Consider the following 26,134-nt stretch of genomic DNA (forward strand, 5'->3'; position numbering starts at 1 on the left):
GACTTGCCACTCTGTGTGTGTGCGTGTTGACTTGCCAATCTGTGTGTATGTGTGTGTTGACTTGCCACTCTGTGTGTGTGTGCGTTGACTTGCCAGTGTGTGTGTGTGTGGCTAGTAGCAGTCCAGAGAAGGACTCTTGGGGAGGTGTCAGAACACACCTGGCTCTTGTTCTGAGACGGTGGTGGCAGGAACCTGCAGCTCACTCTGCAAAATTTAGCAGAAATTGTCATCTTCAGTTCCCTCTTCGCACTGTTTGCATAAAATGCTAAGCAACCTTCCTGAACTGCCTCAGCTACTGGATTCATTTCATGTATTTAGTTACCATTTAATAAAAACCAAATCAGTCATGTAAGGTGGAAGAATCCGGTGGCCCAGGGAGGCCCCCGTGGTTCTTCCTGGTAGCTGTGTCCTGGCTGCTGAGCAGTGATGCTGCCCTTGGGGAAGGGGACCCCGCACTGCCGTGTAGCTGCTCGAGAGGCAGCCAGGGGCCGCAGGGCTTGTCTGGGAGGCGGGAGGCCGCCACTCCAGGCTTCCAGTTCCCACACCTCGCCAAGGAATGTTGGAGCTGCCCAAAAGCCTTAGCATCTACTTCAACAGAATGTACTCTGAAAGCTGATCCTGCCACTTAGCGTTTTTGCTGGTTATATGAAAAGCAGAATCTTATATTATTCTCTTCTTTTGCATTAGGATCTGTGGGTTTGACGTGGAACATACTGTTTTAGTTTCTTAAGAAATGAGTATTTCTCTTTCAGCAAGGTAGAGAGCTGTCCTTTTTTAAGCATAAATAAACAAATTCTCTTTCCTACCGTCCAGAAGCTGCACCCTCTAAAGTTTATGTAAATAAAACACTTTATCATGATCACATATTAAAGACCTTCCTTGTTTACCAAGAAAATAATACATGTTCTGGTGGAAGGTCAAAGTCCTGGAACCCTAACATTCTGAGAGGTCTGGCTAATGTTATATCATGGAAGAAGAAACACAGCTTTATGAGGTTATCGGCTAATTAGTGTCATTGGAGCCCAGTGGTAATCAGAAGAATTAGGAGAGCACACGTTTTTCTTCCCAAGGGGTAGTGTGAGCTAGAGCCCTTTAGTGATGAAGATTTTGCTACCCAGAATAGCAAGGTGGAATTTCTTATTTTTCATCAGTCGGAAAAGAGGGACATTTCCAGAGGAGCCAGGGTCCGTGTATGATGACTTCGTTGTAAGCGCCCGTTACTACGTGCCCACCTTCACTTGCCAGCGCTGGCCGATGCTGGCCTGTATAAACTCTGTCGTCTGTCCTGGAAACACGCGCCTCCCTGGCATGCTGGGGGAGGGGGCACTTCTTGCAAGGCTGCTATGTCCCGGGTAAGGAAGACCCCCTGGAGAAGCAACTGGCTACCTCCTCCACTATCCTTTTCTGGAGAATCCCGTGGATAGAGGAGCCTGGCCGGCTACAGTCCACAGGGTCATAAAGAGTCAGACACTGGGTGAGTAACACTGTGTTTATTGAAATATGCGACTTTATATAAATACAAGGGTAGCTGTTTGGAACCGACCAGGACATCACAGGGAATGCAGTCCACCTGAGTGCTTGAGATTGTCATGCTGCTTTAAGTCCGGAGGCGGCTCTAATCCTGGAGTCCACATCCGAAAGGTTCTTTTCTTTGCTCGTCGATTCAGTGTGTCAGCTCACCCTGTCTGTGTAGTGGCAGGGAGACGCTTCTGGGCATCTGTCTTCCTTCTACAGCTGCGTGCCTGGCAGTGTGCACATCCTCAGTACCAGGCCAGGGCTGTTGAGACGTTTATGCCCACATCAGAAGCGGCGGTAACCACACGTCAAGGAAGGGTTTTAGGTGAAATCCTTACTTGGGGCAAATAGCTACTTGGGGAAAGTCGGTTGCTCCTGCTTTCCCCCCAGGATGAAGCAATCCCATAGCTTCTCCTTGGTTAGAAACGGCGCCTGGCAGAGTGTGCGATGGCAGCACCCGTGTGGCCTGAATTCCAGTGAAGACGCTGAGCTGTCAGCAGGGCAGCCCCTTGGGCTTGGCGGCCTTCAGGCCCAGAGCCCGTCTTTCCCGAGGGCCGCCTGGCAGGAAGGGCTCCCCGCTCCGAGGGCCCTGGCCCAGGCCCGCCCGCCCGCCAGGACAGTCTCGGGGAGGGACCCGGGACCCAGGCCCAACTCTCCGTTTTGTCCTCTCGGCTGGACGTGGGGGCCGTGCGGCCAGGTCCCATCCCGGGAGTCACAGGGCCCCCGGGGAGGGGGCCGCAGGACACCTTTCCAAGACAGACAGACAGAGCTGAGTGAGCCCCGAGAGGTGAACGTTTCCAGTCCGTTACCCCGTCACACTTGAGTCAGACGTGTGCCCAGCAGGGCGGTGGGCCTAGTGGGTGGCAGACGCACGGTCGGCTCTGGGAAGGGCACACGCCGGTGGGTGGGGTTGCTTCGAGATCCCTGCCGGAGAACCTCTCGTTCTGCCGGGGACTCGGGAAATCCAAGAAGGAGACGGGAAGCGTGGGGAGGGGCAGAACCCCCGCCGGCCCTGGGTGCCTCCCCCACCCACCTGCCCCTGCTCTTCAGCATCCTCCCAGCACGTGGAGACCACAGGACGCTGCTGGGGCTCTGCCCTGCCCCCCGCCTCCTCCCACCGCCCCCATGGAGTGCCCGCAGGGATGTCCCGGGCACCAGCCCTCCCCCGCTCCAGGACGGATGACCTTGGGGCTGGGTAACATTTCTAGAGAATGCGTCTGTTCTTGGCCAGGAGGGTTATGTCAACACAGCAGCGGGAGGAGGCCCCCGGGCTAAACAAGAGCTTATTCTTGGTAACATAATGACAGTATTGTTGTCCATGGAGAAAAAACAAAAAAAATTCCCCTAAGATGGTTTTATGTTAGTATTTTCTTTGGCATCGAAAGACACCACTTCAGTGATGATTCGAAACACAGATTCGGAGCAGCTTCACTAAAGCAGGGTCCGTGGCCAAGTCTCGGCAGGGGAGCAGGGGACCCGGGCGTCTCAGCACAGCCAGGCCGCTCTCATCTCCTGCTCGTTAGACCTCCCGGTGTCTCTGTCACGACTGTCCTGACCCCACCCCTCTCCCTCCCGCGTGGAGTTCTCTGGTGAATTCTGTGGGACCAGGGACCAGAGGCCACCCCCGGCACCCACCTGGGCAGCACCCACCTGTGTGTGTTTCCAGGGCTCTGTACCCCCACACCCGAGAGGCTCACCAACAAGGGTTCTCCTGAGCCAGACCTCACCTGGGAGGATCAAAGACAGCAGTTTACCCGGCAAATGACCGGATGATAATGCCTGCCTCACTCTCACGCGCTCCAGCCCACTGTCGACTGGAACGAAAGCAGTCCATGAATCAGATAGCAGACTTGAGAGCTGGACCCTAAAGAAGCCTGAGTGGTAAAGAATTGATGCTTTTGAACTGCAGTGCTGGAGAAGACTCTTGAGAGTCCCTTGGACTGCAAGGAGATCCAACCAGTCCATCCTAAAGGAGATGAGTCCTGGGTGTTCACTGGAGGGACTGATGCCGAAGCTGAAGCTTCAATCCTTTGGCCACCTGATGCGAAGAGCTGACTCATTGGAAAAGACCCTGATGCTGGGAAAGATTGAAGGCAGGAGGAGAAGGGGATGACAGAGGATGAGACGGTTGGATGGTATCACCGACTAGATGAATATGAGTTTGAGTAAGCTCCAAGAGATGGTGAAGGACAGGGAAGCCTGGTGTGCTACAGTCCATGGGGTCACAAAGAGTTGGACATGAATGAGGGGCTGAACCACAGCAATAGCAAGCCTCGTGTTTTGGGAAAGAGGCCTGAAAGGCAAAGGTGAAGTGAGGGGACAGAGGTTGGCCCCTCTGCATGAGGCTTTATTGTCTCGGGCAGATTCCAGGGTCCGTTTGTGTGGAAAGATGCTGCACCCCGGGTAGACGTGCAGAAGAGGGACGCACACCCTCCTGCCGGTGACTCCCCCCAGCTCCTAACACTGGGGCCACATGGTGCCAGGCCTGCCAGGCTCTTTCAAGAAGCCAGAACAGACCTGGAGCGTTAAGAGAGCCGTCCCTGGATGGGAATGAGGAGTCTCCCAGCTGATCTGCTGAGGTGGGGCGCTGAGTATGGAGGAGACACAGGCTCTGAGGTCCCCTCCCCTTCCGTGGTTGGCTGTTGAAGGGTTCCTGGTAGCAGTTAGAAGATGGCATGATGCACAGTCGGAGAGGGCTCTGTGCTGGGCAGGGTGGAGGAGGTGATTGTTCTCCGGGCCTTGAGGGTTGAGTAGGAGTTCTCACTCGTCACACAGAGTTGTTGTTTTTTTTCATTTTGTCTTTTGGGTTCTTGTTTTCTTTTTCCAGAGTAAATGGAGAAAGGCTGAAGGTAACATGTTCAAACCAAGTGCTCTTTACGTCATCCTCTGGGGCATTTAGTGACTGGCCAAGCAGGTAGCTTCCTGGGCATTTGGCTCCCAAGTGGCTGTAACCCGGGGAGTCCTGGGAGGGGGTGGTTCCCAATGTGCTGGCCCCAAGTTGGGGAGCAGAAGGTGATTCGGCAGGACACACAGAACAAGGCTTTTCCTGCAGCTGTTAGGAAAAGGTCTGGGTAGAGTAGAGGTGGCACTTTAGAAACCCCATCCCTTAACCTGCAGAAAATAGGGAAGAGCAGAGGCAGCGTGAAGATCAGCTGAGATCACAGCTCTTGGATCGCCGCTCTCAACAGTCCCCCGGGCGGGTCCTCCCCTGGGCCCTCATTGCTCATCAGAAAGCCCAAAGGCCCCCAAGCCCCAATTCCCTCGTGGCTCAGCCAGTTAAGGAGTCTGCCTGCAATGCAGGAGACCCGGGTTCGATCCCTGGGTCGGGAAGACCCCCTGGAGAAGGGAATGGCTACCCACTCCAGTACTCTTGCCTGGGGAATTCCGTGGACAGAGAAGCCTGACAGGCTACAGTTCATGGGGTTGCAAAGAGTCGGACACAACTGAGCAATTCAACTAAGTAATTGGCATAGAATAAACAATGCATTTCAAATGTGTGACTTAGAAGGTCCTGGGATGTGTATGCACCCATGTGGACTCAAGACTGTGAGCAAGTGAACCCACAACCTTCAAAGCATGCGGCTGTCGCCTCCCCTTCCTGCCCCCTCCCACCACCCCTGCGGGGCTCACACGCTGTGAGTCACTAAGGGCTGCTCACACCGCAGACCATCATGGAGGGCCGCGTGCGGTTGGTTCTGTGGTCACGAGTTCTGGAAACCAGCCCTGTTGGCCCACTTGGTGCAGGAGGGTCTCATTTCACAGAGAAAGAAACTAGCCCAGAAGTGACAGGGCCCGGGGGCGCAGCCTGGGTAGTGGGGGAGGTGGGCTGGGGCCCAGAGGCCCACAGGCTCTGCCAAGGGATGTTCTGAGCCCAGCTCCCAGGCCGGCCACTCCAAGGGAGTGGCCCTTCCCACGGCTCGCCCCCCACCCGTGACCCCAGCCCTGGGAGGGCTGTGCAGGTCTGCGGCTCTGTCTCTGCAATCACGGCGTGAGCTGAGCAGCAGCAGCAAGATGAGCCGGTTCTGCAGGCGTGCAGCAGCAGGCCAAGGGCACAGGTGAGAAGAGAGACCTGGCAGGTCCTCCCCTGGGCCCTCATCACTCATTAGAAAGCTCAAAGGCCCCCAAGCCCCAAGGGCCCCTGTGGAGCACCGGCCACCCTGTCTTTCTGGCCCCAGGCCTGTTGCCATAGCAATCTCACTGCCGGTCCTCTCCCTGCCAGGGCCGGGGGCATTCTCCGTGCTTTCTCTGAGCCCCTCCAGCCCCAGCCAGCCTCCCTGCACTGAACAACTCCGTCGTGAGGGCAAGTCCTGCCTCAGCTTGCTGCTGTCTGCCCGGCAGCCTCGCACTTGGCCTCTTAAGACATGCGCTGTGAAGGATTAACCCTGCAGTCACCTGGGAATGGGAGCCACCTGGTCTCAAACAGCTGGTTTTAAAACATTGGGCAGTGTATTCAGTTTTAAAGCTGTGATGGGGCCTCTCTTTGCAAGGAAAAAAACTATATCAGGTTCTTTTTTTATTAAAAACAAACACAAACCCAGCATCCTTCTCGTGTGCTTAAAATGAAACTGGTTTCCAGATTCACCACCCAAGCAGCTTGCCCAACCTCATTCCGGTTGCCGAAAGGCTGGGACAACCAGCTCTGGGCTCCTGCAGGGCAGAAAAAGAAGGGTAGCGGTGAGACCCGGACTTTGTCCCCACAGAGCAGAGGGCCCTCCCTTGGGACACAGGCAGCGGCTCCCAGAGAGGTGGGAGCTGCCCGACTGTGGGCCAGCCCGGATCCGGGCCACGACGAGGCCACGGCCGGCCCTACAGCAGGGTTCGCACCCACAGTGCGGTCTCCAGCGTGACCTGAGGCCCGGAACGATTGTGAGGGACCGTTGTGGGCCCCCCTCCAGCGCCCACATCAACCCCTGGCTTTCGGTTGCCCCCGCACCCTGACAGAGATGCACGCTTCTCTTCCTTTTCCCTAACCCGGCCCTGCCAGCGCAGGAAGGGAGCCCAGCGCCCTTCCTGACCTCCTGAGCGTGCTCCAGGCGCCTCGCGGCTGCCCAGGCACAACATGCTATGCTAAAGCCGGTGAGGCCGACTTGTTCGTTTGACAAATAATAACGTGCAGAGCCGCTGGCTAGCCGGGAGGGCGACGGGCGATCAGAGGGCGGCCAAAGGAGGGGAAAACCCCCACCCACCCTAAATAAGGCCTGGAGGACCTCAGGGAGGAGGCCGCGGAGGAGGACGGGCCGCATCTGGGTCTGGGCTCTGCGCGGAAAGGTGGTCTGCGGGCGGAGCCCAGGCAGATGTGCGGAGTGCTGAGGGGACGGGGGCACCGGGGTGGGGCCTTCGAACGCGGCTGGAGCTCCTCCGTGAGCCAGTGTCTAAGCCCTCCCGAGCTACCTGTGACCCCGGCGCTCAACCTGTGCACGCAGGTGGGCTTTCTCGGGGGCGTTTGGATGGAGCCCAGGTTGAGAGCAGCCCCTTCCACCTGCAGGTCCTCAGGTGCGTGAGCTGTGCCAGCTGGACCCGGTGGGGTCCCATCCCAGGGCACCCAGGGCGGGCTGGCCTGCTCCCCACGCCTGCAGGTCCTCTCCAGGGGCTCCTCCAAGGGGGTTTTCCTCTTGCCAGCCTCTCATCTCCCCCACCCACTACCCATTACTCCTGGTTTCTCTGGCTGAAAACCCCCGGGGTCCTCCCTGCTTCCCAGCGTGCGTGTCCAGATCTGAGGGACAGAGGGACACCCTCCAGGCAGGGGGTGCAGGACCGGGCTCCTCGGCACTCAGGCAGTGAAGTGCAGTGAAATGAAGTGAAGTAAAAGTAAGTCGCTCATTCGTGTCCGACTCCTTGTGACCCCAGGGACTATAGAGTTTGTGGGATTCTCCAGGCCGGAATACTGGAGTGGGCAGCCTTTCTGTCCTCCAGGGGATCTTCCCAAACCAGGGATGGAACCCAGGTCTCCCGCATCGCAGGCGGATTCTTTACCAGCTGAGCCACGGGGTGAAGCGCGAGGCTTTTTTCAGCTCCTGCCACCAGCTTCACCTCTGTCTCCATGTGCCATGGGCTCTCTCTGTTTGGCTTCTTATTTGTGACTAATCACAGAGTTAATCACAGTCCCAGGCAATCCATGGGGTCACAGAGTCAGACACGACTAAGTGACTGAACATGGTGTTACCCTGTACTGCTGTGAATGTCACTTTGTTGGCTCGGGCCCCTGGCAAGACGTGTCCGGCCTGCCATCTGTCACTTGGGTAAGTGGAGTCCTTAGTCTCCTGCCCCCAGTGGGCGATGTAGACTTGGGCGCTGGAGGTCCTCACGTGGACCCTGGAGAGGAGGGTGGAGCCCCCTGCCACCATATAGCCCCTGGGACTCCAGGGGGGACAGAGACAGGGTCTGCTCCCCTGCCTGCCAGGGGCCCTGCGCTGGCCACCCTCCCGGCCCCCAGGGCACTCTGCCCTTCGCCTTCGTTGGGGCCAGCCTGTCGACTCTGTTACCTGTAGCCAACACCACTGTCCACCTGTTCCTCTCCCCAGTCCCCACAAGTGGAAGGGTAGGAACAGCTCAGGTGACAGCTTGGCAGCTTGGTTTCCAGCCAATGAACACCTAGACCCAGAGAGCGTGAGCTCAGCACTGGGTGGTACAGCCCGGCCGGCACACGCTGGTGGAAGAGCGGGGCTGGGGTCTCCAAGGCCCTGTGCTGCTCACCAGCTCCCTGGGGCAGGCTGATTCCGCCCTCACTCCCGGGCAGACGCGCAGGGGCCTCGTGGGTGATCAGCTTGTGTCCAGTCCCTGCAGGCTGTTCTCGCTGCCACAGTTTCCACGTCTGCGAAGTGGAGGCTTAGGAACCAGGTCGGGGGTGGGTGAGGCCGAAAAGGTGCGTGAGTGTCAGACCGTGTCCCCCGGACCAGAGGACGTGCAGCCCCCACTCTGGAGCCCAGGGAGACGGTGGTCTCAGACACACCGTCAGCAGGCGAGCCTTTGCTGGGCCCCGAGGCAACTGATGCTGCAATGATCCAGCTGGGGCCTGGACGCACCACCCACACCCCCACCCCCGGGATCGCGGCACCCTCCAGGGCATCTGGGTGGCCTCAGAGTCAGACAGGCCACTCTGCTGGTGGGTGTGGGCCGCGATGGGTGGAGCCAGCCCCTGACCCTGCAGGGATGGGCGAGCTGGGCAGATGACTGTCGTGCGGGGCCTCTCGTTGCAGTGACCCACCTCTGCCTGGCCACTGCTTGCCAGCACGCTGACCACGGCACCCTCCTCCGGGAGTCGTGCCTCCCCGAGTTCCAGGCGCGCATGGAGGCCGTCGGGAGGATGCTGTGGTGCGATTGGGGCAAGACCATCGGGTGAGTCGCGTGTCCCCGGGGGGCGGCGGGGGTGCTGTGAGGGGTCTCCCTCGAGGCCCCAGGAGCCATTCTTCACTGGCAGGCTGGTTCCCACGCCACAGGCTGGGACCAGAGAGAGGGCAAAGGGGGGTGCACTGGGGGGCACGTGGGGAGGGCAGGGGCCGTGACCTCAATGGCCAGGCTCAAGCTGGGTAGCGAGGCAGAGGCAGCAGGCAGCAGAGGGCTCCGTTGGGCTGGGTCCAGTCTGGGATGCTGGTAGTGGGAGCAAGATCCAGCGCCCGGGGGGGCCGGGTCCCTGTGACAGGAGGCCCCCCCCACCTGGTGCAGGGTGGTCCCCTCAGCCTCCCACCATCCCCGAGACCCAGCCTATCCTCCCACGTGCCCGGGGGGGCTCGGGCTCAGAGCTTCCTGGAACCGTGGGGTGGAGACACACCCCTCACCGAGTGCAGCTGGACATGAGCCCCTTCTCCTTCCTGACTCAGTCCTTCTCCCGATGTCCTTCCCCCTGAACCACAGGGTGCACCCCAGCCCCCCTCGGCCACTCGGTGAGGTCGGGAGCTCCCCCACCCAGGCCCGGCTCCTCACTGGCTCCAGCAGTAATCAGCTTGTCTGCGGTTGATATTCAAGGCTGAGTTTTCCTAGGCTGTTTCTGCTTCAGTGTTTGGACCCTGGGGGCACCTGGGGGCTCCAGTGGGCAAGGAAAGGCAAAGAGAAGCACCCTCCAAACACTGAGATCGCAGCGGGGTGGACAACCCAGCCAGGCACGCGGGGTCCCCAGTGTGTGTGCGGGTTTCCAGGCCAGGCTCCAACACTGTCCGTACCAGGACTGCCCTCGGTTCACAGCATGGCCAGGACACACAGGAGCCGTGCGTGGGTTCCTCAACCTCCTGCAGTTAACGTGAAGCCCACGCTTGCCTCCAGGGTTTGCTCACAGGCTCCGCAGGAGCCACCCTGGCAGGGTCTCCTCCCTCCTCCTCCATGGCCTTCAGGGTCTCCTATTCTGAGCTGAGAAATCAGTCATGAGTTAGAAATCAAGGAGGGAGGCAGGCTATTAAAAATCAGCTTTTCAGGCTAGTGGGCCTCCCGATTCTCTGAAGAGTTTGTGTTTAAATGAAAGGTCACACATTATTAAGATGCAGAGAAGACCCCAAGGAGTCCCTGGGGATCTGTGCTCCACCCCCACCACCCAGCTCTGTACAAGTGATTTGTGTAGACAGATTGCAAACCAGTGGCCTGGCCGAAGAGGTAGCGCAAGTGGCAGGTGACGTGCTGAACGAAGCAGTGGCGACAGGTTCCTAGAAATGAAGCCGGCACGGACGGTTCCTGCCTGTGCTCAGAGTGCAAACAGGAGTCGTTATCGCCAGGCTGGAGTCTGCCATCCTCCCGGCTGAGCCGGGCGTGATTCAGCTGGAAGTCAGAGGGGACGGGGTGGGGGGGAGGTGGAGCAGGGTTGCTAGGATATTTCTTTATTTAAAAAGGAAATCAAGACCACTGAGGGAGGAAGAGGCAGAAGTCCCCACTGTGAGAGCTTCTCAGCAAGTCAGCTGGGGCTAGTGAGCTGGTCGGCTGAATAAAGGCCCCTAGAGATGTGTGCACCCTAACCTGAGACCTGGGAACATGTTCCATTGTGGGGTATTCAGTTCAGTCACTCAGTCATGTCTGATTCCTTGTCACCCCATGGACTGCAGCACACCAGGCCTCCTTGTCTATCACCGACTCTCTGAGTTTGCTAAAAATCATGTCCATCAAGTAGGTGACGCCATCCAACCATCTCATCCTCTGTCATCTCTTTCTCCCACTTTCAGTCTTTCCCAGCATCATGGTCTTTTCCAATGAGTCAGCTCTTCGCATCAGGTGGCCAAAGTATTGGAGTTTCAGCTTCAGCATCAGTCCTTCCAATGAATATTCAGGACTGATTTCTTTTAGGATGGGTTGGGTGAATTTCCTTGCAGTCCAAGGGACTCTCAAGAGTCTTCTCCAACACCACAGTTCAAAAGCAACAGTTCTTTGGTGCTTTGCTTTCTTTATAGTTCAATTGTCACATCCATACATAACCACTGGAAAAACCATAGCTTTGAGTAGACGGACTTTTGCCAGCAAAGTAATGTCTCTGCTTTTTAATCTGCTGTCTAGGTTGGTCATAACTTTTCTTCCAAGGAGCAAGCATCTTTTAATTTCATGGCTGCAGTCACCACCTGCTGTGATTTTGGAGCCCCCTAAAATAAATTCTGTCACTGTTTCCATTGTTTCCCCATCTATTTGCCATGAAGTGATGGGACCAGATGTCATGAACTTAGTTTTTTGAATGTTGAGTTTTAAGCCAACTTTTTCACACTCTTCTTTCATTTTTATCAAGAGGCTCTTTAGTTCCTCTTCACTTTCCACCATAAGGGTGGTGTCATCTGCATATCTGAGGTTATTGATATTTCTCCCGGCAATCTTGATTCCAGCTTGTGCTTCTTCCAGCCCAGCGTTTCTCATGATGTCCTCTGCATATAAGTTAAATAAGCAGGGTGGCGATATACAGCCTTGACATACTCCTTTCCCAATTTGGAACCAGTCTGTTGTTCCGTGTCCAGTTCTAACTGTTGCTTCTTGACCTGCATACAGATTTCTCAGGAGGCAGGCCAGGTGGTCTGGTATTCCCATCTGTTTAAGAATGTTCTACAGTTTGTTGTGATCCACACAGTCAAAGGCTTTGGTGTAGTCAATGAAGCAGCTGTAGATGTTTTTCTAAAACTCTCTTGCTTTCTCTATGATCCATTGAATGCTGGCAATGTGATCTCTGGTTCCTCTGCCTTTTCTAAATCTAGCTTGAAAACCTTGAAGTTCATGGTTCACATACTGTTGAAGCCTGGCTTGGAGAATTTTGAGCATTACTTTACTAGCATGTGAGATGAGTGCAATTGTGCAGTAGTTTGAGCATTCTTTGGCATTGCCTTTCTTTGGGATTGGAATGAAAAGTGACCTTTTCCAGTCCTGTGGCCACTGCTGAGTTTTCCAACGTTGCTGGCATATTGAGTGCAGCACTTTCGCAGCATCATCTTTTAGGATTCGAAACAGCTCAACTGGAATTCCATCACCTCCACAAGCTTTGTTTGTGGTGATGCTCCCTAAGGCCCACTTGACTTCACATTCCAGGATGTCTGGCTCTAGGTGAGTGGTCACACCATCGCGGTCATGTGGGTCGTGAAGATCTTTTTTGTATAGTCCTTCTGTGTATTGTTGCCACCTCTTCATAATATTTTCTGCTTCTGTTAGGTCCATACCATTTCTGTCCTTTAGTGTGTCCATCTTTGCAGGAAATGTTCCCTTGGAATCTCTGATTTTCTTGGAGAGGTCTCTAGTCTTTCCCATTCTGTTGTTTTCCTTTACATTATGCAGCAAGGGGGAGGCAAATCACAGGTGGAACTGAAGTTGCTAACCAGGCGGCCTGGAGATGGGGGATTATATGGGTTATCTGGGTGGGCCCAGCACCATCTCTAGGCCCCATAAATTGTCCAACCTTGGCAGCCTGTGCTTCCCTGGAGGCTCAGACAGTAAAGAGTCCGCCTGCAATGCGGGAGACCTGGATTTGATCCCTGGGTCAGGAAGATCCCTTGGAGAAGGGAATGGCACCCCACTCCAGTATTCTTGTCTGGAGAATCCCATGGACAAAGGAACCTGGCGGGCTACAGTGCACGGGGTCACAGAGAGTCAGACATGACTGAGTCTGATACTTTGACCCGGCGGTTACAGCGCCCTCAAGCTGACTTTGGTGTCTTTCTGGCCTGCCCACTCACCCTCTGACTTTCTGGCACCATGAGATTCTCCAGGCTCCTTTTGTGCGCTTTCTGCCCCAACCCTGGAATCAGCCATTTTTCCAAGGAGCCCTGGTTCCTTTTATTAAAGAGCGGTGTTCAGAGGCCAAGATAAACATACACGTATATTCCTATCAGGGATTGAGACGTAACCAATGAAACCACGCAAGCCCAAGAAGAAAAAGAACATGGGTGAATCCCCCTTTACCCTTGGTGTAGGGCAAGGCTATGTATAACTGTATTTATGTCAAGGAAGTGGCTTATGATTGTGGGGTGTGCAAAGCCCGAAACCTGTGGGGCAGGCCGAGGCTGGAGGTCTTGGACAGAGCTGATGCTTGCAGCCTCAAGGCAGAATTTATTTTATTGTATTTTATTTATAGCTGTGTTGGGTCTTCGTTGCTGGGCTCGGGCTTTTCTCTAGTTGTGGCGCTCGGGCTTCTCCCACTGCAGAGCCTGGGCTCTAGGCCACTTGGATTTCAGCGGTTGCTGCTTGTGGGCCTTAGTTGCCCCATGGAATGTGGGAGCAGGGATCAAACCCACCCCCCCTGCACTGGCAGGCGATTATTAACCACTGACCACCAGGGAAGTCCGAGGCAGAACTCCTTTACTTGCTATCAAGGCCTTTCAGCTGAGAGTGAGGTGCCCCCCGCCCGCCCAGCCTGCATCATCAAGAACGATCTGTATTTAAGGCCATCTGGCCTCCAGCTCCTCTGTCCTGAGAATGGCTCGGGGGTCATGGCTCAGTCCTTCCATGTGTGAGGATGCCTGGGGGGCCTCAGATTGCTCAGGGGTCTGACCCATTGCCGCTCCAGGTCCTTGGGGGGCCACTGGGCCAGGAGAGCAGGCTCCCATCTGTGTGCCAGGCCAAGTCCACCACATCCTGGAGGTCAGCTCCTTAAACTGCAGCTCTGGTTCACTAATGGGAACCTAACATGATTTAAAGCATTAACTGGGGGTGTAATCTAATTGGGGAAGCTTCAGAGGACATGGGAAAATGTGTCGTCATACGCTCTTATTTCCAGACATCTTCCTGCACTATTGGTCGGGGAGGGGAGGAATCTGGAATGTGCAGGTCTCTGCTAGGAAGGGGCTGGTTTTATTTATTTATTTTTAATATTTGTTTACTTGGCTGCGCTGCATCTTCATTGCAGCCAGCAGAATCTTAAGTTTCATCACATGGGACCCAGTTCCCTGACCAGGGATGAAACCTTGGCCCCCAGCACTGGCAGGTGGATTTTTAACCCCTGGAGCACCAGGGAGGTCCCGAGGGCTGGTTGACAGTGATCATATTTTTCCCCAAGCCGAGAAATGTCGGGTGGGTTTGGAGGCCAGGAACAGCCCTGCTCGTCCACTTTGCACACACCTTCAGGCTCTGAGCTGGGAAAGGTGTCAGGGCGGGAGCATTGGAGGTGGGCCGGGGGAATGGGCACTGCCCTCTGAGCCTGGTCATGAGGGACACAACTTCCGCTTCTTCCCAGCGTCTCTGCACCGAAGCCTATGGGTTTGTGTCTGCTCCCCCAGGTGCGGTTTTCCAGGGGGCTCAGAGGTTAAAAAAAAAAAATGCGCCTGCCAATGCGCGAGACACAGGAGACCTGGGTTCATACCTTGATCGGGAAGATCCCCTGAAGGAGGAAATGGCAACCCCCTCCTGTATTCTTGCCTGGAAAATTCCATGGACAGGAGCCTGGCTGGCTACAGTCCATGGGGCTGCAAAGAGCTGGACACGACTAAGCACGCACGCACGCGTGTATCACACGTGTATCTGCCTTAACACACAGATGCGTCCGTGTCTCAGGGGCCCGGGTCCCTGTGGCCTGCTCCTGGGGACCCCTCGCTGCCACGCGGGCCCCACGAAAGCCCTCCAGCCTGGCCTGAGCCTCGGTCCAGTTACGAGGCGTGGCCTCAGGCCGGGGCGCTGAGTGAGCCGCCCCGGGGCTACCGAGGAGGGCACAGGAGCAGGGCACTCAAGCAGGGAGCCTTGGTTTCGGCAGGTCGCTGACCCAGCGCAAGGTCTGGACAGGCCCGCTGCGGCGCCCCTTATGCTGTTGGAACCGAGGGCCGGTTCTGTGTGTCCCTTTTGGAAAAAGTCAGCTCAGGAAGTCCTTCCCCACTCCGCAGCAGCAGTTGGAACCGCTGCTTTGCTTCTGACTCTGACAGGAACCGAGGGCAGCGTCTTCCTTCAACACTGAGGGCTCTCTGGGGCGGAGTCTGTCACCCCCCTACCGGGGTCCCTGCTGTGCTTGGCCACCCCTCCCAGGCCCTGAGGGGCCCACACCCAGGGTGCCAGGCAGGCCCTTCACCAGTGCCCCGCAGGACGCCTGGAGGGGAGGCCGGCCCCCCTGAGGGGCCCCCACAGCCGGGAGCTTTCCGAGCAGGGCCGGGCACGCGTGAGTGTTTGTCGTGGGTCTGCCCACGAGTGCTGGGCCACATCCTTGTCGGGAAGACCTGGCAAAGAGGTCCACTTCCCACCCTCTGCCCACCTGGATTGGGCACCCACCAGGTGTCCCAGAGCACCCGCAGCCTCTAGCCCAGGAGTGCAGAAAGCTGGCAGACCCCCTGGGGCCTCTGGGGGCCTTCGGGGAGGCCTCCCCCCAGCTCCCCGGCCTGGCCTCAGCTGGGGCTCCTGCCTGCGGGGAGCAGGCGTCGACACGGCCTCCCAGTGGCTGGACCAGGGCACGGGGTGGGTGAGCACGTGGCTGCGGTCCTTCCCAGCCAGTCCCTGCCTCCCCCGGCTTCACGCCACCCCCCCCCCATCGCCCTTCTGAGTGTGACGCGGGCAGGCAGGAGACTCTGCTGCCTGGGAGGCAGCGGGGAGGGAACCTTGGGCTCTCAGAGCACCCCCAGGATGCGCCGAGCCCCGCTGCCACGGGGTGGGCAGAAGAAAGGGGGCACCTTTCCCCCCCAAAGGCAGCTTCCTGAAGCCCCATCCATGTGGCATCTGGGCAGAGCCTTCAGGACGGCAGCTCTGGGCACAGGAGTGTCCCGGGCACCCCATGACCCTGGGCACCCCAAGACTCCACAGCACGAACACAGGCCTGTCGGTCATGGGGGTGGGGGTCTGAGGAGGCCTGCCAGCTCTCTGCTCTGTCTCTGGAGCTCAGCCACAGCTGACCTGGGGGCGGGGCTGGGGCTGGGGTCGGTGGTGGGTGCCTAGCATGCTGGAGAGGGTAGGCAGGGGCCTTTCCGGCTCCGAGAGATGAGAGTGAGGGGCAGGAAGCTCCTAGGAGGAGGCCACCTGCAGAGGCAGCACCCACCGGCGGGAACTGGGGAGGAGGGCCTGGTCTTCCCCGTCCACGCCTGAGGCCGCTGCTCCGTCCTCAGCTTCCTTCCGCCTCCACAGCTCCCCTGGGGCTGGGGGACAAACACACACTCCCCAGACGCGGGGTAACAGGCCACCAGGCCCTGGCACCCCGCCTGCTCTGACGTCTTTTTCCATCAAGTGATGAAGGGCCCAGTTTCACAATCTTCCCACTTTGGGGATGGAGTCAGGCCATGTCAGAACGCAGAACTGCGCTTAGCGGACCCCAGCTGGGGCGGAAGGGCAGGCAGATGGAACTCATCCGGGGCTGGGGGCTCCCTGCTCTGTGCCTCCCTCCCCCGCTCCCCTGGACACCCCTCCCCACAGCCCCGGAAACTGCAGGCTCGGCCAGGCTGTCGGGGCAGATGAGACTTCTCTGTCTGGGGCGGTGGGCCAGGCTTGTCGTGCTGGACAGCCTCCGGGGTCTTTGGACACCGGGAAGGGGGGCAGGGCAGGGCTAGTAATGGGAGATGAGGACGGGGTGATGCGGTGCTCTGGGAGCAGGGGCGGCTGGGCGCGGGTCAGGGCAGATGTCCCTTCTTAATGCTGACCTCACCCCAGCATTCACCCTGCCCCCTGCAGGGCCCCCTCCAAGCCCAGGGACAGGGTCTCCCAGGACCCGCCCACTCCTCAGTCATTCACATGTGGGGTCTACTGGGAGGGGCTCTGGGAGCCCGCCCCCAGGCACACTTTGAGGTCACCTTTCTCTCCAAGGGTCTTACAGGACTTAAGCCCTGGACACTTATGTACAAGGTGCCCAGCAGGACACACTTGGGACAGCCCTTAGGTCTGAGACACCTTCTTCTCCAGCTCCTTGTCTTAGAAACGGAGACCTGGGACTTCCCTGATGTTCCAGAGGCTAAGACTCCGGGCTCTCAGTGCAGCGGCCCCAGGTTCAATTCCCGGTCACGGAACTAGATCCCACGTGCTGCAACCAAAGATCCTGTATGCCTCAACGAAGACGCAGTGCAGCCAAATAAGTAAATAAGATTTAAAAAGAAAAGAACTGGAGACCCCACTTTTTTTTTTTTTTTTTTTTACTTTTTAAAAGTATTTCATTTACTTGTTTGGCTGTGCCGGGTCTTAGTTGCTGCACGTGGGATATTTAGTTGCAGCATGAGAACTCAGTTCTGGTGTGTGGGGTCTAATTCCCTGACCAGGGATCGAACCCAGGCCCCCTGAACTGGGAGCAAGGAGCCTTAGCCACCAGGGAAGTCCGAGACCTCACTTTCTTAAAAACACACTCCTTTTGGGTAGGTGGGAAGCTGAGTTTTCCCCACTGCCAGGGCAGAGCAGGCAGTCTATATCAATGGCAAGAAGGCCAAGTTAACATGTCCTGATGTTTCCAATCCTACTTATGTTGACCCATTTCTGGGTTTTGATGTTGCAAATGATGCCCCTATAAGAATTTTATACGTAGAGCCTTACTTCTTTTCGAGTCATTTCTTTAAGAATTCTTGCACGTGGGCTTGCTACGACACATGCCAGGAACATTCTGTGGTTCTTGATAGGTTCGGCCCTATCGCCCTGTTAAAAGGATTTCACTAATTGCATTACCAGCAACATTCAAAAACACGTATTTCCTCATATGAGGAATGTGTATGAGTTTGGGGAAATTTTATTTTTGCAGATTTAAATGAGATTTCCTCTTCAGTTTCAACTGGCCCATCTTTGACTGTTAGAAGACTGAGCTGTTCTCTAATAGCTGTTTGAAATTTGTTTCTTTTTCCTCCTCAAATGAAAATTATTTGACCTTAACCTTCCCTGTTTATCTCTTGAGTCATTGCGGGTATTTTTAATCTTCTTGTACAAACTCTTGACTATGGTAAAGACTAGCTGTTTGTCATCTTGTTCTAAATATTTACTCTTCATGTTTCCTTGGGTGATGTTTATTTTCCATGTTTTGTTTAATTCGTTATTCAGTTAATACAAGTGCCCAGACTCATTCCTCAGAGCTCTGACTCCTGCGAGGTCCTGTCTGTTCCACAGGTTCAATTGAGTCTCACGTGGCCACATTAGTACATTATTTCTATTTAATTGTTCTGTGATTTGAAATAACATTTATCTTCTCAATGCAGTGGATCATTACGTTAAGACGTGAATGAAAATTTATGTCCTTCCTACCTCAATGATCCTAATTAGTTTTTGAATATTTCTTCCCTTATGCTTAGTTTAATACGTTTAATACGTTCTTGTCCGCATTTGAGTCTGTTTCAGGTAATTTTTACTTATGTTTTGGGGTCATATTCCAGCACTTCGATTATCATGGCTTTATGATATTTTCTACAAGTTAGAAGTGCTCATCCGATCCTACTGTGCTAACTTTCCTTATATTTCACATTAGGTTGTGCTCTGTCTGATATATTTTCCACCTGTTTTTTCGAAAGAACTGAAGAACCATTTGGCCAAATTCCAAAAAATTCTATTTTAAGATTCTGAGATGACTGGTATCAATCCATCAACTTAGGAAGCATCAGCTGTTTGCAAGAGCCTTTCCCACGGGAGGCACTATGGGCCCTGGTGTCCTGAACGCCGGCAACTGGTGTCGTGGGTTGACCAGTTGTTACCTTTGGGTGCTGCCTCTTAGTGATTAGTATGAAAAATAAGCATGGCAGGGGGAGGCGGCGGGAAGCATGGAGCCAAGATGGGACCCATCCGGGCATGAACCCTGCTGATTCTCTCACTGCCTAAACTCTCTGGGGCTCTGTGTTCTCCGCAGTGAAATGAGTCTAATAGCATTTCCTTGATGACAGCTCCTGATTTGCCTCTATGTGAATTTCCTTAACTGGGTTTTAGGATTAGGCTGTGTGTGTGTGCTCAGTCATTCAGTCATATCTGACTCATTTGCAACCCCATGGACCGTGTATCCCACCAGGCTCCTCTGTCCATGGGATTTTCCAGGCAAGGATACTGGAGTGGGTTGCCATTTCCTCCTCCAGGGGATCTTCCCGACCCAGGAATCAAACCCACATCTCCTAGCGGCTCCTGCATGGGCAGGGGGATTCTTTACCACTGAGCCATCTGGGAAGCCTAAAGGCTTAGCCTCCTATTTGCCGAATGGAATATATGTGTTCAGCTGACTACTGGAGTTTGGAGTAGGAAATAATTCGTGCACCTGGAGCATGACTTGTTCCTGCAAGGAGGTCCTGAATATTCACTGGAAGGACTGGTGCTGAAGCTGAAGCTCCAACACTTTGGCCACCTGATGCCAAGAGCTGACTCACTGGAAACGCCTGTGATCCTGGGAAAGATTAAAGGCAGGAGAAGAGGGTGACAGAGGGTGTTCACAAGAGTCCTTCCCATGGGAGGACTCAGCTCTGAATAGATCGGGGGAGTTCTTTCCCAGTTTCTTCCTCCACTATTGATTAGTTTTGGCTGATTCTGGTTTCCTGTTTGTCTTTCAGCGGTGTCTATGTGGCCCACACCCTCCGGATTTCTCACTAAACCGCAGTGGTGTGTGGTGCTCCCTTGGATGTCTGCTGTCCTCTGCATCCCAGCCTTGGGTTTCTGTTGTTGTTTGGCTGCACCAGGTCATTGCTTTGCAGAGGCTTCTCTGCTGGCGGCAAACGGGGGCCACCCTTTGCTGCAGTGTGCGGGCTTCTCGTTGCGGCAGCTTCTCTTGTTGGGGAGCGTGGGCCCTGGGCTCCTGGGCCTCAGTAGTTGCAGCGCTGAAGCAGCAGACTCGGGAGTTGTGGCTTTCAGGCTCTAGAGCATGCGCTCAGACGTTGTGACACACAGGCCTAGTCGCTCCTCAGCACATGGAATCTTCCCAGGCCAGGGATCGAACCCACGTCCCCTGCGTTGGCAGGTGGATTCTTAACCACTGGACACCAGGGAACTCCCAACGTTTGTATTATCTCTGTGTTTTTCTCCCCCTTTCTTCCTTCATTTAGATGCCACCTTATTCATCAAAGGGAAACTAAAAGGCCCAGTTTTCCATTCAGTTCAGTTCAGTTCAGTTCAGTCGTGTCTGACTTGTTGCAGCCCCATGGACTGCAGCACGCCAGGCCTCCCTGTCCATCACCAACTCCCAGAGCTTACTCAAACTCTTGTCCATTGAGTCGGTGATGCCATCCAACCATCTCATCCTCTGTCGTCCCCTTCTCCTCCTGCCCCCAATCCCTCCTAGCATCAGGGTATTTTCCAATGAGTCAACTCTTCGCATGAGGTAGCCAAAGTACTGGAGTTTCCGCTTTAGCATCATTCCTTCCAAAGAACACCCAAGGCTGATCTCCTTTAGGATTGACTGGTTGGATCTCCTTGCAGTCCAAGGGACTCTCAAGAGTCTTCTCCAAAACCACAGTTCAAAAGCATCAATTCTTCAGTGCTCAGCCTTCTTCACAGTCCAACTCTCACATCCATACATGACCACAGGAAAAACCATAGCCTTGACTAGACGGACCTTAGTCGGCAAAGTAATGTCTCTAATTTTGAATATGCTATCTAGGTTGGTCATAACTTTTCTTCCAAGGAGTAAGCGTCTTTTAATTTCATGGCTGCATTCACCATCTGCAGTGATTTTGGAGCCCAAAAAGATAAAGCCTGACACTGTTTCCACTGTTTCCCCATCTATTTGCCAGGAAGTGATGGGACCAGATGTCATGAACTTAGTTTTCTGAATGTTGAGCTTTAAGCCAACTTTTTCACTCTCCTCTTCCACTTTCATCAAGAGACTCTTTAGTTCTTCACTTTCTGCCATAAGGGTGGTGTCATCTGCATATCTGAGGTTATTGATATTTCTCCTGGCAATCTTGATTCCAGCTTGTGCTTCATCCAGCCCAGCATTTCACATGATATACTCTGCATATAAGTTAAATAAGCAGGGTGACAATATCCAGCCTTGATGTACTCCTTTTCCTATTTGGAACCAGTCTGTTGTTCCATGTCCAGTTCTAACTGTTGTTTCCTGACCTGCATACAGATTTCTCAGGAGGCAGGTCAGGTGGTCTGGTTTTCCCATCTCTTTCAGAATTTTCCACAGTTTATTGTGATCCACACAGTCAAAGGCTTTGGCATAGTCAATAAAGCAGCTGTAGATGTTTTTCCGAAACTCTCTTGCTTTTTCAATGATCCAATGGATGCTAGCAATTTATTCTATGGTTCCTCTGCCTTTTCTAAATCTAGCTTGAACATCTGGAATTTCATGGTTCACGTACTGTTGAAGCTGGGCTTGGAGAGTTTTGAGCATTACTTTACTAGCGTGTGAGATGAGTGCAATTGTTCAGTAGTTTGAGCATTCTTTGGCATTGCCTTTCTTTGGGATTGGAATGAAAACTGACCTTTTCCAGTCCTGTGGCCACTGCTGAGTTTTCCAAATTTGCTGGCATATTGAGTGCAGCACTTTCACAGCATCATCTTTCAGGATTTGAAACAGCTCCACTGGAATTCCATCACCTCCACTAGCTTTGTTCATAGTGATGCTTCCTAAGCCCCACTTGACTTTGCATTTCAGGATGTCTGGCTCTAGGTGATTATCTGGGTCGTGAAGATCTTTTTTGTACAGTTCTGTGTATTCTTGCCACCTCTTCTTAATATCTTCTGCTTCTGTTAGGTCTATACCATTTCTGTCCTTTATCGAGCCCATCTTTGCATGAAATGTTCCCTTGGTGTCTCTAATTTTCTTGAAGAGATCTCTAGTCTTTCCCATTCTATTGTTTTCCTCTGTTTGCACTGATCACTGAGGAAGCCTTTCTTATCTCTCCTTGAAGTTCTTTGGAACTCTGCATTCCGAACTCTGGTGTTCTGGCTCCCTCCATATCTCTCTCTCCATCTATCTCTTTCCATCCATCCATCCATCCATCTACTTACCTATCATTGCATCTACTATCTGCCTCTGTGTGCCTGTCTGTATCTGTCTCATTCTACCCACCTACCTGCCTACCTAGGCATCCTCCTACCTAGGCATCCTCCTACCTAGGCATCCTCCTACCTAGGCATCCTCCTATCCAGGCATCCTCCTATCCATCTCTCTGTGTGCTTGTCTGCCTCTCTCTTCGTCTCTGCCTCTCTTCATTGATTTCAGCTAATGTTCCAAAGGGCTTCTCTGGTGGCCCAGACGGTATAGAATGTTCTAAAACCTACGTCTTTCTGCCTTCTATTTTGGTTTTACTTTGTACTCTCTGTTCTTTTATCAGCAATAACTATTGATCTGATAGGGCTCTTGGTTACTTAATCTGTGCAGACAGGCTGTTAATTCAAACATGTCTTACTGTTTTTAACATCTTCATTCCTTTTTACGTGTTTTCAATTCAGGCAACTGTTTGAAGTAGATCCTAGAAACAAGCCATGTGATTAGTACATTCTCAGAATCCAAAAATTTCCAAGGAGCTTTTTGCTGCCTTTGTACTTGAGTGATGGCCTGACAGGATAATAAGTCTGTGATGAGCAGCCTTGTTCATGTAGTTCATGAGCAGGAAGTTCATGAAGCTGCTTGTTGTCCCATTGTCTCTGGCTCTTCATCGTGTTTTCAGAGAAAGCAGACGAGATTTCGCTTTGTCTTTTAAATATGAGCTGTTCTTTTCTGGCTCAGAGGTTCGTGGTTTCCTAGAGCCAGGGGGCCAGAAGGAGACAGCAGAGGAGCCGAGCAGACAGGACAGGGGCCTGGAGCCCTCGTGGCTGCATCACAGCTGCCTGGGGGCAGCTCTCAAGACGCATGTCCTCAGACCCTGGCAGCCAAGACTGCTGGGGACCTGAGCTGATGGGGAGCACCAGTGCATGACACTCCTCCCCACTCGGTCCCAGAGCAGGTAGGGGAGGTTTGAGACCCCTCTCCTGGAAGCCAGGTGGGTCTGCAGGTTCCCCGTGACACCTATTTCCCTGTGTCTCCATCCTCTGGGTGCTCATGGTCCAGGCTTGTGTCCCAGGGTGATCTGGGGCCATGGGGATGCCCCTGAGGATGACTGGGAGCTTCTCCCTTGCTGGGGGGACTTGCCCTCCTGCACGGGCACGTGTTCCCGCTGTGGTGGAACAGTATCACCAGGCCAGCGGGTCAGGGGCGGCCAGGTGCCTTGGCGGGGTGGGGTGAGCATCTCAGAGAGGGCTTCTTAGCCTCATGGTTGCTTCCTGCTAGGCAAGGTGGAGGACTCATGCCCCTTGCGGGCAGCCTGGGGCCACTGTACCCATTTTAAAGGAAGAAGCATGGAGCCTCAGTTCTCAAAGCCCACTGCTGGTTGCTGTCCCGTGGTGCAGAACGCTCTGCAGCCCTGCCCCCACCCTCGGTGTTGCTTTGAGCTCCGGATAAGATGGGCCAGCCAGGAGGGGCCAGCTGGGCATGGGCAGCTGGCGGGACATGTGGTTGGGGGTGAGCGCATGTGGGGGGCCCTTACTGAGGAGGGGAGGGTAGCCTGTCAAGGCTTTGGGAAGCTCTCAGGGGTCTCAGGAGAATCCAGTGGCATCAGGGAGACAAAGGGCCACCAGGCCCAGGGGCGGGGCCACAGGGCCTGGAGGGGAAATCCCGTCCCTCCAGCTGCCAGCGTGGCTTCCCGAGGGCTGTTAGAGTCCAAATATAGTGCCCTGGCAGTCCTGCTTAATCCTGGGCTCAGACAGGCATGTTCACCCGTGTCCTGGCAAGGGCAGGGCCCTGGGCCCCAGCAGGCTGGGTGCGGCCGGCCACGGACTTCACCCCACCGGACCTGGGTGTCCACACAATGGTCCTGGGAGATCCCAGGGTGGCAGCAGGTCAGAGGGGTCCCACTGGCTTGACCACCAGCGGGCACCGCTCCCGGTGACCTCAGACCCAGGGCCAAGCGCTGTGGGCACAGTCATTCCCCACCTGCCCGGCCCTCAGAGGACACCCCCTGCGTTTGAAAACTGGAGCCTCCCTCCTCGCACTGCAGACCCCTGAGCCGGGTCCTGCCATGGCCTGATCTTGAGGAGGTGGCGTGCCCTGCTGCCCGTGGGGAGCCCGGCCTGGCAGCGCCCAGCTGGTGTCTGGTGCCAGACTGGCTGCTTTCGGAGCCAGGGATGGACTCCTCCCAGCCGGGGCAGAGGGGCCCAGACTTCTTCCTGCCCGGAGCAGAGCCTATGGAAGAGGGCCGATGGGGGAGCCCCTCCCCAGGGGGGTTAGCGGTCTACATGGAGGAGGCAAGCAGACCCCAAGTCAGACCCCTGGGCCAGCCCCCTCACTGCCCCCTGGGGCCACGTGCTCAGTCGCCTGCCCAGCTCCCTGGTCTGCCAGGCAGGGTGGAGTCTGGGCGCCGTGTGAATGGCCTCAGTGTGTCCTGTCCTCTGAACAGCAGAGGGTTTTGCTGTCACAGGGATGGGGCGTGTCTGCTTGGAGGTCATAGCCAGCTTCGGGGTGTGCAGGCCGTGCACCCCAGCCTAAGTGAGTCCCCGTTCTGTGTGCCCATAGCTCCCTCCTAGTTACAGGGTGTCCATCGCCCAGGGGGCAAGACTGGGCCTGTCCTGCCCCAGGGTCCAGTGTGCACATGCTCCAAGCAGGAGCCCAGACCCCCTTGTGGACATCAGACCAGCCCCACCTGCCGCAGGGTGTCCGAAGAGGTGGGTGCCTGCCCCCCTCGGTCTCTGCAGCCTTGGGTCCCTGAAGCCCAGTCTCCCCGCATGGCACCCAGCAGCCCCTCTGTCCCCTCTGGGCCTTCCTGCTCCTTCATGTGGGTGCGTCTCACAGGCTAGGCTCTGCTGATGAAGCCTGGGGGCGGGCAAGGGGCGTGCTCTGTCTGCAGAGCCTGGAGAGGGAGCAGAGGCCGTGTGGCCTGACCAGTGCCACACTCAGGACACCAGGGCAGGGTTGAGAGCTGCCCGGCGTGGTGGCAAAGCTCAGGGTTGTCCCCCAAACTCTGTGGACATCTTCCAGGAACACAGGAAAACGATGATGTTCTCAGTTGAGAGCAGTCACCCTCAGTTCAGTTCACCCACTCAGTCATGTCCGACTCTTCGCAACCCCATGGACCGCAGCACACCAGGCCTCTCTGTCCATCACCAATTCCCGGAGTTTGCTCAAACTCATGTCCATCAAGTCGGTGATGCCATCCAACCATCTCATCCTCTGTCATCTACTTCTCCTCCTGCCCTCAATCTTTCCCAGCATCAGGGTCTTTTCCAATGAGTCAGTTCTTCGCATCAGGTGGCCAGAGTATTGGAGTTTCAGCTTCAACATCAGTCCTTCCAATGAACACTCAGAACTGATCTCCTTTAGGATGGACTGGTTGGATCTCCTTGCAGTCCAAGGGACTCTCAAGAGTCTTCTCCAACACTACAGTTCAAAACCATCAATTATTCGGTGCTCAGCCTTCCTTGTGGTCCAACTCTCACACCCATACATGACCACTGGAAAAACCATAGCCTTGACTAGACGGACCTTTGTTGTCAAAGTAATGTCTCTGCTTTATAATATGCTGTCTAGGTTGGTCATAATTTTCCTTCCAAGCAGTAAGCGTCTTCTAATTTCATGGCTGCAGTCACCATCTGCAGTGATTTTGGAGCCAAAAAAATGAAGTCTGACACTGTTTCCACTGTTTCCCCATCTATTTGCCAGGAAGTGATGGGACCAGATGCCATGATCTTCGTTTTCTGAATGTTGAGCTTTAAGCCAACTTTTTCACTCTCCTCTTCCACTTTCATCAAGAGGCTCTTTAGTTCCTCTTCACTTTCTGCCATAAGGGTGGTGTCATCTGCATATCTGAGGTTATTGATATTTCTCCCGGCAATCTTGATTCCAGTTTGTGCTTCTTCCAGCCCAGCATTTCTCATGATGTACTCTGCATATAAGTTAAATAAGCAGGGTGACAATATCCAGCCTTGACGTACTCCTTTTCCTATTTGGAACCAGTCTGTTGTTCCATGTCCAGTCCTAACTGTTGTTTCCTGACCTGCATACAGATTTCTCAGGAGGCAGGTCAGGAGGTCTGGTATTCCCGTCTCTTTCAAAATTTTCGAGAGTTTGTGATGATCCACACAGTCAAAGGCTTTGGCATAGTCAATAAAGCAGAAATAGATGTTTTTCTGGAACTCTCTCGCTTTTTCAATGATCTAGCAGATGTTGGCAATTTGATCTCTGGTTCCTTTGCCTTTTCTAAAACCAGCTTGAACATCTGGAACTTCACGGTTCATGTATTGCTGAAGCCTGGCTTGGAGAATTTTGAGCATCTCTTTACTAGCGTCACCTTGGTTGGGCGCTTTTCCCAGTGGGGGTCGGGGAGTGGGGACCGCCCCACATGCACTGGCTTCC

The 26,134-nt window shown here is 54.7% G+C and overlaps 1 protein-coding gene across 1 annotated transcript in view; it reads left to right on the forward strand.

Moving 5' to 3' along the window:
• RAMP1 (receptor activity modifying protein 1) overlaps positions 1–26,134 on the forward strand; it is a 41,735-nt gene that overhangs the window by 1,129 nt on the left and 14,472 nt on the right. Inside the window, exon 2 of the mRNA XM_040231880.1 lies at positions 8,712–8,850. Within this exon, the coding sequence (XP_040087814.1) occupies positions 8,712–8,850 (139 nt within the window). The remainder of the gene's footprint in view (positions 1–8,711; positions 8,851–26,134) is intronic.

This window comes from Oryx dammah, unplaced genomic scaffold (genome assembly GCF_014754425.2).
Source record: "Oryx dammah isolate SB20612 unplaced genomic scaffold, SCBI_Odam_1.1 HiC_scaffold_28, whole genome shotgun sequence".
NCBI classification, from domain to species: domain Eukaryota; kingdom Metazoa; phylum Chordata; class Mammalia; order Artiodactyla; family Bovidae; genus Oryx; species Oryx dammah.